Consider the following 15,790-nt stretch of genomic DNA (forward strand, 5'->3'; position numbering starts at 1 on the left):
CATATATTAGCTGTCGTTCACCTCTAGCAAACTGCTCTTGCTGCCTTTACTTCACAAGCAGAAGTGCAAAGTTTTCCATATATCACTTTTCTCCTCTGAGATGAAAATACAGCAGCAACATTTCAGTGTTTACTGTAAAGGTTATCAAATCTAGACAGCAAATAAGCTTTTCAAAGACTATCTGGGCAGAACATAAAGGCCCTTCAAGTTTTAATGAAACCTCACTACTGGTGAAAGAATTTGCATCTCAGATCAAACCGTCCATTAGTTTAGCATAAGTTATTTTTTCCAGATTGCACATAAGAGGAAGGAGGATCTTGCCACTGTCAAAGCAGCACTGAGGAACACGTTCACTGAGGTAGCTCGGGGTGCAGTGCAGTGGGAGCTGCAGGCTGAGCTCAGGCTGGGGCAGCCCAGGCAAAGAGGCCGTGGAGAGCCGACCCTGGGCACACAAGGGCCCCGGGACCTGTGGCCCAGCCAGGGGACCGGACACCGGGACACGGCAGGAGCCGACGATCCCAGACCTTCCCTCGCTTAGACTGCTGAGGGGATGAAAGCCCAGGGCAGGGTCCCTTTGTTCAGGGTCCCTCCTCAGAGACACCAGCTTGAGCTGTTAGTTTGTTATTGTGCTGTGATGAAATTATTTTAATGGTTGGGACGCCTGAGACTGCTATGGGAAACCTAGGGACAGAAACCTGGTGTGACCGTGCGAGTGAGGGGGCAGAGCTGGGAAGAGGCCTTGGGTCCAACTCAGGTGGTGCAAGAGGGATTGCCAAAGAGGCTCCTGGATGGTTGAGCAGGGAAATTTCCGTAACAAACAACAAGTAAAGCATCTATGTTTTCAACACAATTGAAAATTACTTTCTTACTGCTTTCTCAGTAAGATTCATAAATCTCATCTTGCAAGGACATGTGCCTCTTCCAAAGCAACCAAAGAAACTTACATGGGAGATCTTAACGTCCCAAAAATAATGGGCAAGACCTTTCCAGGAACTTATTGAAAATCCCAGCACAGTTCCACTAACTCAGCAGTGCAACACTCTGGGTTCAGTTTTACAGTCTGGAAAGTAGGCAGAGTTACAGACACTTTTACCTCAATTGCTGGAATGGTTTTGACTAGAGGCAGTATTAAGGCAATCACCAAGTCTTGGTCTTGCATAAGATTGCTGTCTTCCTTGGAAGGAATTAGCAGCCAAACCTGAAGCTAGCCTGTGATGACTGTACAAAAATATTTTTGTACCCTAGTTCTACTCTCTAACTCACCAGATTTGACTGCAGTTTCCCCTCCATGTTACTATTTAAGTTTGAGGCAAAATCTTCAACTAGGAAAAGAGAAGAATGACAGAGAGGGGGAAGGGAACAAGGCTGGTCTCAGGATACAATCTTAGGACTCCAGTATCTCTTTTTGCCTCAGCTTAGCCTGTTTGAAAAAGACTTCATATCACTTTTACTTGCTTCTCTCTAGGAAATCAAGCTGTTTCACCTGTTCAAGTAATCTCATGGGAGCATGAGGAGAAGGACAGGACAGTGAAAACAAGACCTCCACTTGGTCCATTGGCTAGTACTGACTGGCTTGAAAGACTCTCCCTTCAAGCCTGCAGAGCAACTGCATGACTGAGGAATGGCACTCAGCTAATCAGACCTTCATGGCAAAAGGCACAGAAGAAGGCCTTGCCATCCTAGAAAGTACAATGAAAGTGAAGTTAGAAGTACACATATTTATGTCTTCTCAGAAGAGATGACTGCACAACATATGGTCAAGCTTTACTTTCCTCTTTCTTCCTAAAAAAGAACTCTGGTAAAATGTCCCTAAAATGCACATTCATCTATCTGAAGGACATAAAGACATTCAATCATCACAGTCAAGACCCGTTAAGTTCCATCACAACTTCCACCCACCTTTACAGTTTCACTAGCCCCTCTGTGTAAGGAAAGTGCTTACTAACTTGTATTAGTAACTGCATTAGCAAGATGAACACACTGTATGAGAGAATCAAGGGAATCAGTCCTGAATCACTATCTTGTTAGCTGGAGGATTACCATTACGTTCTTTAAATATGTTCATCCACAACACAGGCTAGGAAATGCTACCTGGCTCTTACTAGGGAGCTGTGAAAACAGGTACACAAGCAGGATCAAGTAAAGTTTTCCTTTGCAAGCCAAGGTTTTGACCCTTCCTCAGTCACCACCACCTGCTGGCAAAGGTATGAGAAGATGAAAAGCCCAGGGCATACTGAAAGACCTTTTTTTTTTTCCTGTTAGAATGAAGGACCTGTAAAAAGAAAGAGGTAAAAAAAACCCCACACAACACAAATGAGACTGTGATCAGTCTACACTCCTCCCTACAGTGCTATCCTGTCGCAAGAACACATTACAGCATTAGCAACTCCCTCTTCCCCTAGTGATGCTGCTTTTCGTCTTCAGAATAACTCATTCTATGACCTATGTTTATCCTTTGCGGTTCTAGAAGTGTTCTCCAACAGAGAAGAAAAAACCCCAGCCATCCCTGTCTCCTCATTCAGAATCACCAGAGAGACCCTTTAGAGGCCTCAAACTTCTTTCCCGCAAGGCTACAAGGGAGGTGTTGCGAACACTCCTCATCTCACTCCATGGATTATTCCTGTGCAGCTTTTTTGCGAAGTTTAATTACTGCTTGTAGATACAATGGCTAACTGGCAACTAGCTTGACATCAAAGACACCTTGTTTGTAGGGCAAGAATGGGTTAGACCATTAATACTGTTAAGTCTTGAACATTGGTAGATAGTCCTAGAGGTTCCGACCCTAGAGATTAACCAGAAGTTTCAACGAATAATAAAACTAAAGAGCTGAGGATTTCATGGTGATTCAGAAGAACTTATTCAGTTTCATAACTGCATTGCAATGGTATGATATAGCAGATTCATGTGCTACAATGAGATCCAAAATAAAACAAGTATTAACAGACAGGCAGGTAGACATCAAAATCAGAAGTATTAGAATTATTTTTTTAAGTAAGAAAAGAGACACTGTTTGGTAATACTTCTGAACTAAATATGGTGAAGAGCTTGGCTATGTTTCAGAGTTCTGCTTTAAAAAGAAAAGCATATAATCCTTGAACATTAGGATTTCCAAGCATAGGAATATTATTAGGGTGCCACTATATAGAAATATTTTATATTGACAGAATAATTTGAATCTTAATTTAAGAGAGAAATAACATTAGCCAATTTTAGCCATTTCTCTAATGTGGAAAGATGCATTTTATTTTTTGGTTCCTATTCCTTCTGATCAAGCAATAGCTGAAGGCTAAGCTGCTCCAAGTAAGAAAAGATAAAGGGCTTCATGAAAGATTAACGCTACTAGAGTAAAAATGAATGGCAGAACTGTGTTAAATGTGCAGGAAGAGATAGTTACTATTTTAGAGAAACTCCATTTTCTCCTGTGCAGTCTGAAAGTGAAACTTTGAAGTGGACATTTGGAAAAATATCATCTGTGGCCTGTAAAGCTTCCTTATCTCTACTGAAAATATTTGCTCCAGTACATACTGCCATCTAAGTGGGCCGGAGGAATGTTAATCTTTCTGGACAAATATATCAAGTATATTACTAATAAAGTTAGTGAACACCTTTTGCCTTAGGTAACTACAAGTGCCCAAAGTAGATGTCAACATCACCTAGGAGCTCATTATAGTAAGAATGAGTTAATTACGAGGAATCAATATTTCAGTTGTGAATGTGGTGGACTTTTCAGATCACTTTTCATAAAAATATATAGAGATTACATTCATGACTGAACTACAACAGGTGCTGAAAAAATCTCCAGCCACTTTTGCTTGGCAGCAGCATTCTAAGGCTGCTTCATTTTATTAACAGCTGTAGAAGTATCTGAACCAGCAACTGCATGAAAGCTAGTTTACAGCTGAGGATCAAGACTATGATTTTAGTGGATAACAGAGAAAATGTAGAAAACACTTCCAGCAACAAGCTTAAAGCTTTTCAGAAAAGGACAGACACAAAAAGCGAGATGATTAACAGTGAACCAAAAGGCACATTCCCCTTAAGGGAATTCAAACCAAGTGAGTGTCAGATTACTTAAATGAACAAACTGTGAAGTTAATGAAAGAAACTGGCCTTGCAAGTTTACAAGCAGTTCTATTTAGGAATCAGAGACAAAAAAATAAACCTAAGCTGACATGTTAAAAGCTTTTTCCACAATTTCAGACACTGAAGTAACAGTTCTGCTAAGAAGTGTCACATCTTCAACACATTCACAAGGTACCGAAAGACACTAAGTTCTTGTCCTTAAGATAGTATAACAGTGCAAGATGTGAATATCCAGTATGCCCTAAAGTTATCCCACAAAGAAGGAAGTACTAGGAAAGAGAATATTGCTTTGTACCTTTGTTGTAACCCTGTATGTAATATATGTCTCCATTGTGCACACGTGTTTTTTGGGATCATCAACTGTAACAAAAAGGTCTCTAGTTTCCACATCCAAGTCATCATCCAGCTGCAGTCTGTTGAGGAGAGATGAGGAGGAGGCCGGGCTAGAAGTGTCCACTGGTGTGCCATTGGGCAGGCTGAGATCCTGTATTGGAGAGGAAAAAAAAAAAAAAAAAAGAAAGAAAGTTTTTAATAAGCTTAACAGATTCAAGGTAAAGCATAGTATTTTCAAAGACACCACAGACAAGCTTCTCTGATATATTATAAGGGTTAATTGTTTCAGCACCTCCAAGGATCACCCTTTTCCAGAACACCTGGGCAACACACTAAAGTCATTAAGCTGAGGATAAAGCACACTATACCTTCCCTAAGTACTGCACAACCTGCTTTCAATTCATAAGAAAGGACAGCATTGCTGAACCAACACTTCCTGGTGAGACTGAGCCAACCTAGACTGAAAACAAAACAGCTAGGCAAATCAAGAGACCTACTTATAACACAGGTTTCAGGCAAAACGGCAACAGTTCAGCTGTCTGGAATACAGTAAGCTTTCACCTCTGGAGACTCCTGTGATAGCGGAAGAAGCAAAATTTTCATCAGAGGCCTCCCATCCAGTCCATTAACTTGCACACATGTTGACAGCAGCGAGAGTCTGAATCGCCATCACTGCACTTCAGAACAGTTACAGATCATACTCTCCTGCACAAGTGTCTAGGCGCACCTCCCTGCTGGAGGCCTAAAGCAAATGAAAACACTACTTTTTCCTTGGAGAGGTCCTCATTCCCATTCTCCCAAGCCTAAGAGTGTCATCCAGCACGTAGAGAACACAGAGGGCGAAAGATCCAGCAAGTTGCTATTTTAGGAAGAAAATCACAGCAAAACAAATTAATAGCTAACTTGGTACATCCACACACCTTCAAATCTCACACTTCAATACAAACCAGCTACTCCGTAACAGCAGTTATTGCATTTGCATAAATATCACAGCAACTTAACATGTTCTTTGCTCTGGTTTTGTAGCAGAGGGAGCTGACAGTGTGTGACAAGTTGTACACAGAAAGTCCTAAGGATCAATGGCTCTTCTTTTCAAAGAAGACAGGAGGGTTTTTGTTTGCATCTTTTTAATAGTAGCACAGGAATAGACTTATCCACAGAGTGATTTCCTTTGTTGTTAAACAGAGAAACATTACTACAGCTAAGCACATTAACTAGAAGTGTTTTAGTTACACAGTTACTTCCTAGACCCAACTTCACACAGCTGTAAGTGGCTAGACAAAACATATCATCTTAGCAAAGCAATCGCGTCGATGAGACCCCCTCTGTTCATCAATGCTCCTTTAGCCAAAGGTATAGAATCACAGGCAAGAGCTTTGAGGTAAAGTTACTTACAAAGGTCAGCTTTTGATAAAGGTTAAAAACACAGCTGAATTTCTACCAGTCATTGTCACAAACCCATCATGGGAGTACTAGGATTTCATAAAGAGCCATCTGTTTGTTGCAGTACTGCAGAACCGTGGCAGCATCGCTCTTCACCTTGAGGGCTGCCTTATGAAGTAGAGAAAATAATTGTTTAGCCTAGACATTTTGGGAAAGGGATAATCTAAACTATTGTCTACTAACTGAGGTGAGATACGTTCCCTCAGCCAATGCACAGAAGTGGCTGCCAACAAATAGATGGTTTCAGGTTTAACTGGCAGGTGAGCAAGACAGGAAGGCAGGCACTCAAATGCTCTCAAGGGGGCAAAAGAGCAGGAGGAGCAAGGCACAGCTTGCCAGCTCAGACATGAGGTAGACGCTTCAAGCTATACAAGCATCTGGCTCAGACTCAGCATAGGAGGAACACATACAACAGGAGGAAGCAATGGCACACTAACTCAGTAGATAAGAAGTTCTGTTCAAATTACACAAACAGAATAAGCAGTAGACAGGATAAGGTTAACAACAGGAGATGGCTTCATAAAATCTGCAGTTCAGCTACCCAAGAGAATTTGTCTGAGCAGAGTAAAAAGCAAAGCAAACCTTGGGATACCACAGTAGCTGGAGACAAATTTGTTTCTGTTTCCAAAGGAAAAGACAGCTCATCATTGCCCATGTGCATTAAGCATTAACGTACAAGTTGTGCCAGATCTGCAGCCAGTATGACAATTAACTTGCAGAAACAGCTTAGCCTGGTTCCACAGGAGATCTCAAAAACTTGTAATAAAACTTTTCCAAAAGAAAGCTTAAAGCATGTGATGGAATCTGCTTAAAATATGAGAATCTAGGAAAAGAACCAAAGATGGAGCTTACAGTCAGTTAGCTGCTAGCCAGTTAGTATGAAATTAGCACTTTCCTCATAATTCTCTCGGGAAGTAACAATATCATATGAGTAAGTCTTGCACATTTTCAGCAGCACAGAAGCCTGTGAAGGTTTGAATTCACTTCATGGCACTTGAGTGTATTCTTGCAGTCATGGGTCCTGTGGAATGTCTCGGGTGTTAAAGGCTGTGATAGTTCTATCTTGGATGAAACAATCCAGACCTACATCAAGTAAAGCTTCTGTACCAGCAGTGGTTCAAATCAGGAGAGCTGCTAGCTGTGGTGGTGGGGAAAAGAGAGATAATGTGTTACTGCGCTGTTCTGCCTCATCTGCAGAATCCTCCCCTGGCAGAGACAGCTGGCATCATACCCTGCTACTTGGCAACTTTTCAGTAGATGAAACCCAAGTTAGAACCTAATTATTTCTCCTCTTGGAACCTCCTAGCTAAGTGCACTAGAAACAACACACATAGCTGCTGAATCCTTGTTTAACAGTAGGCAGGATCAATTTTGCTGAAGTCTTATGCTATTGCTAGAAAGAGACAGGCTTTGAAGTATGAGGCAAGATACCTCAGGCTGTAATCCTACCAGCAAAGCACCTCCATGCCATGTTAATTGCCCAGCCTTTCTTCCATGATACTTGGGTGACTTAATTTTTTTTTTTCTTTCTTTTGTTTTCCGTTCAGGAAACAAGACTGCACCATTTGTGTTAGTCTGCTTTTATCACAAGAAGAGGAGTATGTCCTGCAGAGCTTAGTGGGAAAGGAGATATGCAGCCACCTGTGTTTCTATCAGTTGGTATAACTATCATACCCACAAGCATCTGAAATACTGGCTGGTATTATCCATTTTGTATAAACAAGCTGGCAAGCTGTGTCTGACTTCAGTGCCAGTGGCTCATGCATCAGCTTCACCTTTAGTGCACCAAGTAGCTGCCCATCCATGTTTTAAGTAACTCTCTGAGGTACCACTATTAGAGACCAGAACAGTCCAAGTCACAGCAGGTACCCACTGCTTTCAAAGCCTTTTGTCGAAGTTTCTGTTACTCACAGTAGTCAGTCTGCCATAAAGCTGAGCAGTCCCACAGCAGAGAGAAGGGGAGGCTGCTCCTGGTTAGCCAGGCAAGGTGCTGTGGAGGACATGTTTTGTCAAGACATTCTTCACTTCTTAGCAAGCATCCATAAAGCTTTTTCTGAAGTTTCAAAGCTTTTTCTAAAGTAAAGATCCTTAGTCTCTGTCCCCCACTTCCTCAGGACAGTCTAAACAGCTTTGTCATCTGTTGAAGTATGGTAGTGATAGGTCAGGTGAAGGTGTAGCAAGGCCTGGATCACAACCTACAGTAGATACAGTGTGACATTCGGACTTTCAGGTTCATGAGCTACTGGTTCTTGCATATAGTTGTGAAACAACCACAAGGGCAGGCTCCTCATGCATTTCTGTGAAGTTCCTAGAATTCCTCAAGACACCTGAATTTATGGGTACAGAAGTCAGAGGATTTTGAAAGCATGTTTGGTATCCCGCAGTGCCAGGCAAGTTGGACCTAACTGCCTGTGTTGGAAATACAACCTGACAACTATCCAGGCTGCTATCTGGTAAGGCTGCTTCACATTACTTTGTTAAATCATGCTCTCCAAACACCTTGACTAGTCAGCTAGCCCAGAAACAGATATTAAATCTATCAAGAAGTTCACTTCATCCAAACATAAAATTCAACTGAATTTTTTAAACTAGAAGTCTGTATGTGAGATTCAAAATGAGTTGGTAACTTTCCAACTGTTGTCATCTTCTCCCAGGAGATTTTCCACAACTCAATTTACAGAGCAGTTTGGATTCAGATTCACATGAAGTAGAAACTTCAGGAGCTTGGTATTCAGTCTTCTGGATGGCAGCCTCCCCTCATGGAGTAGTTCACCAGAGAAAGCATCCAGGACTCAACCCCTGAGGGTCTAAATTTCCATAGGTATTGATTTATTGTGAAGAAAATGGAGTCTTCTGTTGAGTTACAGGCAACTAGTTAATATTACAGTTTCCAGAAACTGAATGCTTTCATAGTTTTCACCTATCCTGCCTGAGCAAGTGTACAGCTTAACCAGACAGCTTTGCTGTCAAAGCAGCGGCCCATGAGGAAGCAGAAGATGTGGTTCAGCCAGGTCTTCCAAGCACAAATAAACTCACCTCTGCAAAGCCCCTGAACCTGTGTGATGCTGTGGGTGCACTGCTCCCATTCAACAAGTATTGTGTGACACTAAGAGACATTTAGAAATGTTGCTGTTTAGAAGCAGGAGGTGCACTTAACCTAAATACCCCTGCATACTTCAGGGATCTGAGAGCCAGGCCTATACTGCTCCTAGAACCACATTGCTTCACTTCCAAAATTCAGAGTACTGTACATTTTCTTCTTCTGTTTCAAGGTGTTCCATTGCTTTTTGCCATTCATTTCACAGAGGCATAATGACAGAGCCATGTTAAGCAGACAACAATTCCACGCAATTATAGCTGGGTTTTTGAACACTTATCTCCATACCTTCAGTATATGGCAGTAAGTCATAGGAGAATGGCAGACAGCAACTGGAAAACTGAAGTGGTTTAGACACAAACGTTCCTGAGGGCACTATAAAAGCTTAAATGAACTTCACTTTCACAGACCTGTTCATAACACTCCTTGTCTTATCCCAGCAAGTTTTGAATGCAAGTATTTTTTGTATAGGTCAGCTCCATGTAGAAAGAAAAAACACTTCCGCATCCTCCAGTACACCTAGATTAGCTCATCTGTGTACAGTATTCTATTAGAAGACCCACCTGTTTAGTGAAATTTCAGTCTACACAAGACTATTATTCAATACCAGCTAGATACAGAACAACAGAAGAAAATGCATTTACTTCCCCTTTATGTATGTTCAGTTTTCTTCTCTAGCAGGCAGCAGCATCAGGTTTTGTTTATTAGTGGTCACTTCTGTTTCTTCACATGTCTGAGATAGTACATATCCCAGCCTCTTGCATTTGCTTTTGAGCAGTTAATTTAAGGCACCAAAGTGGGCATACAGAGTGCAGAGAAGGGAGAATGCTGTGGACGCAGAAGGGATGGAGAGAACAAGGCAGTCATGCTCAACTGGGTTTAAAAAAAAATTTAAAAATCCCCACAGTTAAATGCCAAAAACCCTGCTCATCTCCAGGAAGAAGAACCATGTTCCTACACTGATCCACAAATAAGGCAGTGCTAAGTTTTGTTTGACAAAAACTGTGACAATCAATTTCTAGTCTAGACCTACCACCCTGGAAAAGGGAAAGTGCTTACATGTGCCAGCTCCTGATATCCTTCTCCAGTAATGGGAAGGGATGGTACAGTTTATGCGGATGTACTCACAAGGAACAAGATGATACTTTCCAAAAAGGCCAGTGGTTTCTATTACAATAATAATCTAAAATCAGACTGGAAGGTTGAGGCCATTTTAAGAGCAATACAGAGTAAGAACAAATCAGAAGGAATTCCTCTTGCCCTCAAAATGTGCCAGTAGAGTAGAAGCAATGATGAGCTGCTAAGGACCCAAGCCAAATTTAAACTTCTTAGCTGTGAAGGGTATTATGAACTGAGTCTGTGGGCTCTGCAGGGTCAAGCAGAAAGCGCCCAATTTAACAGGGCCATACCTCATCTCTAAAGTTTCAGCAGTACAACTGGTATTTTGCTCATCTAACCAAAAATCCACTAGATAATGACTAGACCAATTTGCTCTCAGAGTATTTTAAATAAGCATCCAAGTACAACATGCTGCCAAGCCATGAGTCTGGTGACTTTGCTCTGGTGTTCATCATTTGAACTACGATTTCTGCTCTGTAGGTCAAAATTGACCTACAATTTCATAGAATGGATTATTTTACTTTGTGATTTGTTTTCTAATAAGTCATCCCAGCTACGCTAAACAGAACAAGAATGTGGGCACAGAAACATTCTGTCAAACAGCATTTTCAGCAAGAGCTATAAGCTATCTCCGACCTCTGTTGCTGAAGTCTTTAGGGACACAGCTACAGTACAAATGGTTTCAGCATTCCTGTGCACCAGGGCAAAAGAAAGTGTCAAAAGAAAAGCATCAAGTACCACATCAGACTATCTATTCATACAGTCAGTCCATCTGTAAGTCTGTCTTCTCATAGTCCATAAAAACCAGGCTTCTTTCTGTAGTCTGGAAGGGGAACTGTGCAAATCCCACTCTAAACCTAAATATGGTTCAGGTTAGACTCCGAAAATCAGGAATGTTAGTGGTATCTCATAGATGTTTTACAACAGTTAAGACAAGACTTTCAATACTAGTAATAAGCCATGTTACTGTAGTGCTTTGTGCATGAAAGGCCAAATGCCTTTGGAGGACAGGCATCTGGAAGATGAAATGGGTTATTACTCACAGCAGACATTAATAAGGTAAAATGTAAAAGTATAACACACATTTTGAACTTACTAACTGCCATGAAGCTGACATGTACACTCCCCAAATCCTTTGCACAGGAAATGAAGTGCAAGGAGTAACTACAGGATTGCCATAGCTTTCTTACTGTGGTAAATGTCAAGAGTATTTTAACACATCCACAGGATGAACTATTCTCTTGAAATAAGAAGTTTCAGATACAAGGTTAGTTCTCGCATCTGTTTTTAGAGCACTTGAGTCCTTGCAGAAGGCTGAATCTGCCTTCCTAAGCAATCTGCCATGCTGGCAACTGTGCAGCATGATTAGTTCAGTTGTGTTTAAGCTGCAGAAAGTAGCACAAAAGTGCTTGTGACCTGATGAGAAGCAAGAGAGGTTAAGATTTGGGCAGACTTGGATGCTTCTTTAAAAGAGCTAGAGGTTCTTTCGTCTTTCTGTGGTTCTCAGTAGTAGGCAACAGGCACCAATTCCTGTCTATCTTCAGAGCTCAAAGGCCTCCACAAATGGCAGAAGCTACATGTCCTTAGGAACATTCAGAAATAACGGAATTTATGAACTGTAGCTCTGTTAAGTTCCATGTCTGTAGGAAAGGATTTTGTTCCAGTAATATTGTTTGTAACATGGACTCTGCAGTTGTGTGCACAAAAACACCATAAACCATTTCAACATGTTAAAGAGCACCTTGTCAACAAACAAGGCTAACGCACCCTGTGTTTTGTTTAAAGCTTCATTTTCAGGAGCTGAGTGCTGACCTTCTAAATAGCAAAGCAGCAGCCAGGATTTCAGACTATGAGCAGGAAAACTTGAATCCTGCATATGACTAGGAATCATTCCCAATCTAAGAAACCAGATTTATATCTGATTACAGATGGAACAGTTTATTAAGCTTGTCCAAACGAAACTGCCTTCTCCTAGAGACAGTTTTGTGTTAAAGCTCTGCAGACATACTTCATGTAGAAGTTTGGGGTTTTCTCTTCACTCTCCAGAAGCAGATTTAGTTACATCTGTTATCTAGCTACCCAGTGTCACCAAACTGTTCATTTGGCTTTTGAGAGTTAACAGTAATATGCTAGGGTTTTTCAATGTGAACAGATGCAAAGGATTGTGGAGAAACAGAGAAGAAATAAAAGGGAAAGACATAAGAGGGCTGGAAAGCACTGTAGTATCCTGGTGACTTTCATTTAAACAAGAAAGAATATGCATACACTACAATGTGGGTTCCCTCATGCTCTCTGTTTCAGATGAGTTGCATTAGTTTTCCTGACACAGACCAGTGAAGATTTTCTAAGAGCAAGTCAGACTGACAAGGTATCACTGTGCAAGTAACAGAGGCCAGAGACAAAGATACTTAGAGGGAGAATTCACATTTACATCTCACACCCTGCAAGAGCTGGAGTGTACTCTTGGAGAAGCTCTCAATTTATGCAGGTGCAATTTAAGCGATATCTCTCTATCACATTTGCTGATATACAAGACATTTTCCAGCAGAAAGGCATTTGCTTTCAAAAGGATAAAATAAACAAAGTGCTTATCTGCTGCAAAAAAGAAAAAACAACCCTGAACCAAAACCCACACAGCATGACTGTTTCAGTTGCTGCTTTGAGTAGAAAAACTGAGGAAAAGCAGTCACAAAGTATTTCTTCACAGTAAGAAAATTATCTATAGAGACTGATGGACTTTTGTATTGGTTTTGCACAGCCTGGTTTCTGGTAGCGCGGGGGGCACAGAGGTGGCTTCTGGGAGAAGCTGCTGGAAGCTTCCACAGCGTCCAGCAGAGCCAATCCCTGATGGCTCTGAAGATGGACATGCTGCTGGCCAAAACTACAGAGGTTGGCAACGCCTCTGTGACAACATATTTCAGAAGAAAATCAAAATAAAGGGCTCACAGATTTTCTTCTAGTCAGAGAAGAGAAGCAGGTGAGAACATGTGAGGGAAACAACATGGAGACACCATGGTCACTGGACAAGGAGGGGAAGGAGGTGCTCCAGGCACTGGAGCAGAGATTCCTCTGCAGCCGTGGTGAGACCAAGGCGAAACAGCTGTGCCCCTGCAGCCTGTGGGGATCCACGGGGGATGCAGAGATTCACCCACAGCCCATGGGGATCCATGGGGGATGCAGAGATCCACCCACAGCCCATGGGGATCCATGGGGGATGAAGAGATCCACCTGCAGCCTGTGGGAGAGGTGCCCATGCCAGAGCAGGTGGCTGCTTGGAGGAAGCTGTGATCCAGTGGGAGACTCAGTGGAGAGAGAGGGCCCTTGTTCCAGGTTGGAGCAGCCTGTCCTTGGAGGACTGCACCCTGTGGAAAAAGTGACCCATGTTGCAGCAGTTTTGGGAGGACTGTCTGCCCGTGGGGGGATTCACACTGCAGCAGGTGTGGTATGGCTGCTGCTCATGAGACTGGACCCATGGTGGAGAAGTTCATGGAGAACTGTCTCCCATGGGAGGGACCCCACAGCCTCACAGGGGATGGACTCCTCTCCCGGAGAAGTGGAAGAAAATCTCGGTGATGAACTGATCAAACCGCCATGCCCTGTCTCCCTTGCTGTCAGTGGGAAAGAGGGAGGGGCTGGGGGGAAAAAGGTGTTTTAAGGGCCTATTTTACTTCTCATTATCATCCTCTGATTCTGTTAGTTGTAAATTCACTTTGTAACTTAAGTTGAGCCTGTTTTGTCCTTGAAGTGTTTTCTCCCGGTCCTTATCTCAATTCATGAACCCTTCATTAATTTTTTTCTCTCCACAGCCCAGCTATGGCAGGAGAGGATGAGCGAACAGCTTTCATGGGTGCCTGGCATTGGGCCAGCATCAAACCACAACAACTTGAGATCTACAGACTAATCTATCTAGAGAAACACCTTTTAGTTAATAATCTAGGCTTACCACAGCCACAAAGGCACATAAAAGTTACACACATGGCTTCAAGTGAAGTATACTGATCAAGGAACAGGTTAGTCAGCACACTGGAAGTCATCATACAAATTGTGAAGAGGTCAAGATGATCACTTGCAATAAATGGCATTGATTAGAGATGTCCACAGATTTTCTGGGCAACAATCCAAAACTCACAGTTTCATCTTGCCAGTATTCAAAATTTTCACTCAATTTGCCTTATTCTAGCACCTAATAAGCTAAAGCAAAGGTTCCACCCAGAAAATCATGGGTTTCTATCATCTGGGTAGTCTATCACTACCAGATGCCACTGCTTTTGCCACAGAGTTAGCTTGAAGTGCCTGCTGTTAACACCATCTGCACCGGTGATGGGTAGGAGGCTTCCCAGCCCCTGAGCAACACCTGTCTGCAAAGAATCCCTTTTCAAGCAACACACAGAATCATTCAAGCTTACTGGAAAAGTGAGGAAAATTACAAAGAGAAACTTTAAGGTAGGGGAACTTTTTCAGACTTAAATTCAGCATGAAGCCAAAGCACAGATTGATAATCATGACAAAAGCATGTCCTTCAGTGCGGTAAGCCTCCCATCACTAATAACACTATAGATCACTGCCCTAGTAATACTATTGATCACTCCAAGACAGGAAGTGAGACTGTCATTCTCACAGGTCTGCTCTCTGTAATTTGAGGCATGATTTGAAGCAAGTTTGTATTTTACAATCTCTACATTTTCCTGCAAACCAGACTACTACACATTTTTCCCACGTCTTTGCTCCCATACACTTGTGTAATATTGGTCTTCAACCAAGATACCTAAAACGACAAAGGAGAAACCCATCATTAAGAGTTACAGACACCACCACTTTCACTTCCAAAGTAGCATGTCACCTATTGTGTATTGCTTCACAAAAGTGGTAGTGTAGAAGCTCTGAATGTGGCTCTAAGACAATAATGCTCTCTAACAGGGTTTATGCTTTCAGAAGCACTCCGATGACAGCTCTTGGCTAAACTCCTTCCTTCACTGTTGCATGAAGTTTGGATTATTGTCTCAATTTTCAGAACCATTTCAGCTAGTTCCACTAACCAGTATCACTTAAATGCTTACTCTGATAACTCCCAGTTTAAGTGAAATATCTGGTGGAGAATCAATAATTTTGATATTGTAACATCACCTACAGATGAAGGTGACATTTCTTTCCATTCCTTGACCTACCCAATTTATAAATTAGAATTTGTCCCATAAATTCACCCGCCAAAACACAGAATCACAGAATAGGTAAGGTTGGAAGGAATCACATTGGGTCATCTGGCCCAGCCTCCCTGCTCAAGCAGCATTAACCCAGAGCCTGTTGCACATTATTGCACCCAGACAGTTCTTGATTATCTCTAGTGAGAATACACCTCTCTGAGCAGCCTGTTCAATGTTCCATCTCTCGCACAGTAAAGCTCCTCCTCACATTCAGCTGGAACTTTTTGTGCATGTGTCTGCTTCACTGGTCTTTGTTGTTTGGCTTGGCACCACTGGGAGGAGCCTGGTCCATCCTCTTGACACTCTCCCCACAGATACTCATAAGCATTGATGAGATCCTCTCAGCTGCCTCTTCTCAAGGCTGAAAAGCCCCAGGTCCATCAGCCTTTCCTCACTAAGAGAGATGCTCCATTCCCTTAGTCATCTTTGATGCCCTCTGCTGGACCTGCTCCAGGAGTTTCATGCCTTTCTTGTACTGAGGAACCCAAAACTGGACACAGCATTCCAGGTGAGG

The 15,790-nt window shown here is 42.3% G+C and overlaps 1 protein-coding gene across 2 annotated transcripts in view; it reads right to left on the minus strand.

Annotated features, from left to right (window-relative positions):
• The window catches only part of SNX30 (sorting nexin family member 30), a 46,411-nt gene that overhangs the window by 22,398 nt on the left and 8,223 nt on the right, over positions 1 to 15,790 (minus strand). For both annotated transcript variants that reach the window (XM_041486343.1, XM_041486342.1), the window contains one exon: positions 4,379 to 4,567. In XM_041486343.1, the coding sequence (XP_041342277.1) occupies positions 4,379 to 4,567 (189 nt within the window). The remainder of the gene's footprint in view (positions 1 to 4,378; positions 4,568 to 15,790) is intronic.

The sequence above is a fragment of the Pyrgilauda ruficollis genome, unplaced genomic scaffold (genome assembly GCF_017590135.1).
Source record: "Pyrgilauda ruficollis isolate IOZ18807 unplaced genomic scaffold, ASM1759013v1 scaffold75, whole genome shotgun sequence".
Taxonomy (NCBI): domain Eukaryota; kingdom Metazoa; phylum Chordata; class Aves; order Passeriformes; family Passeridae; genus Pyrgilauda; species Pyrgilauda ruficollis.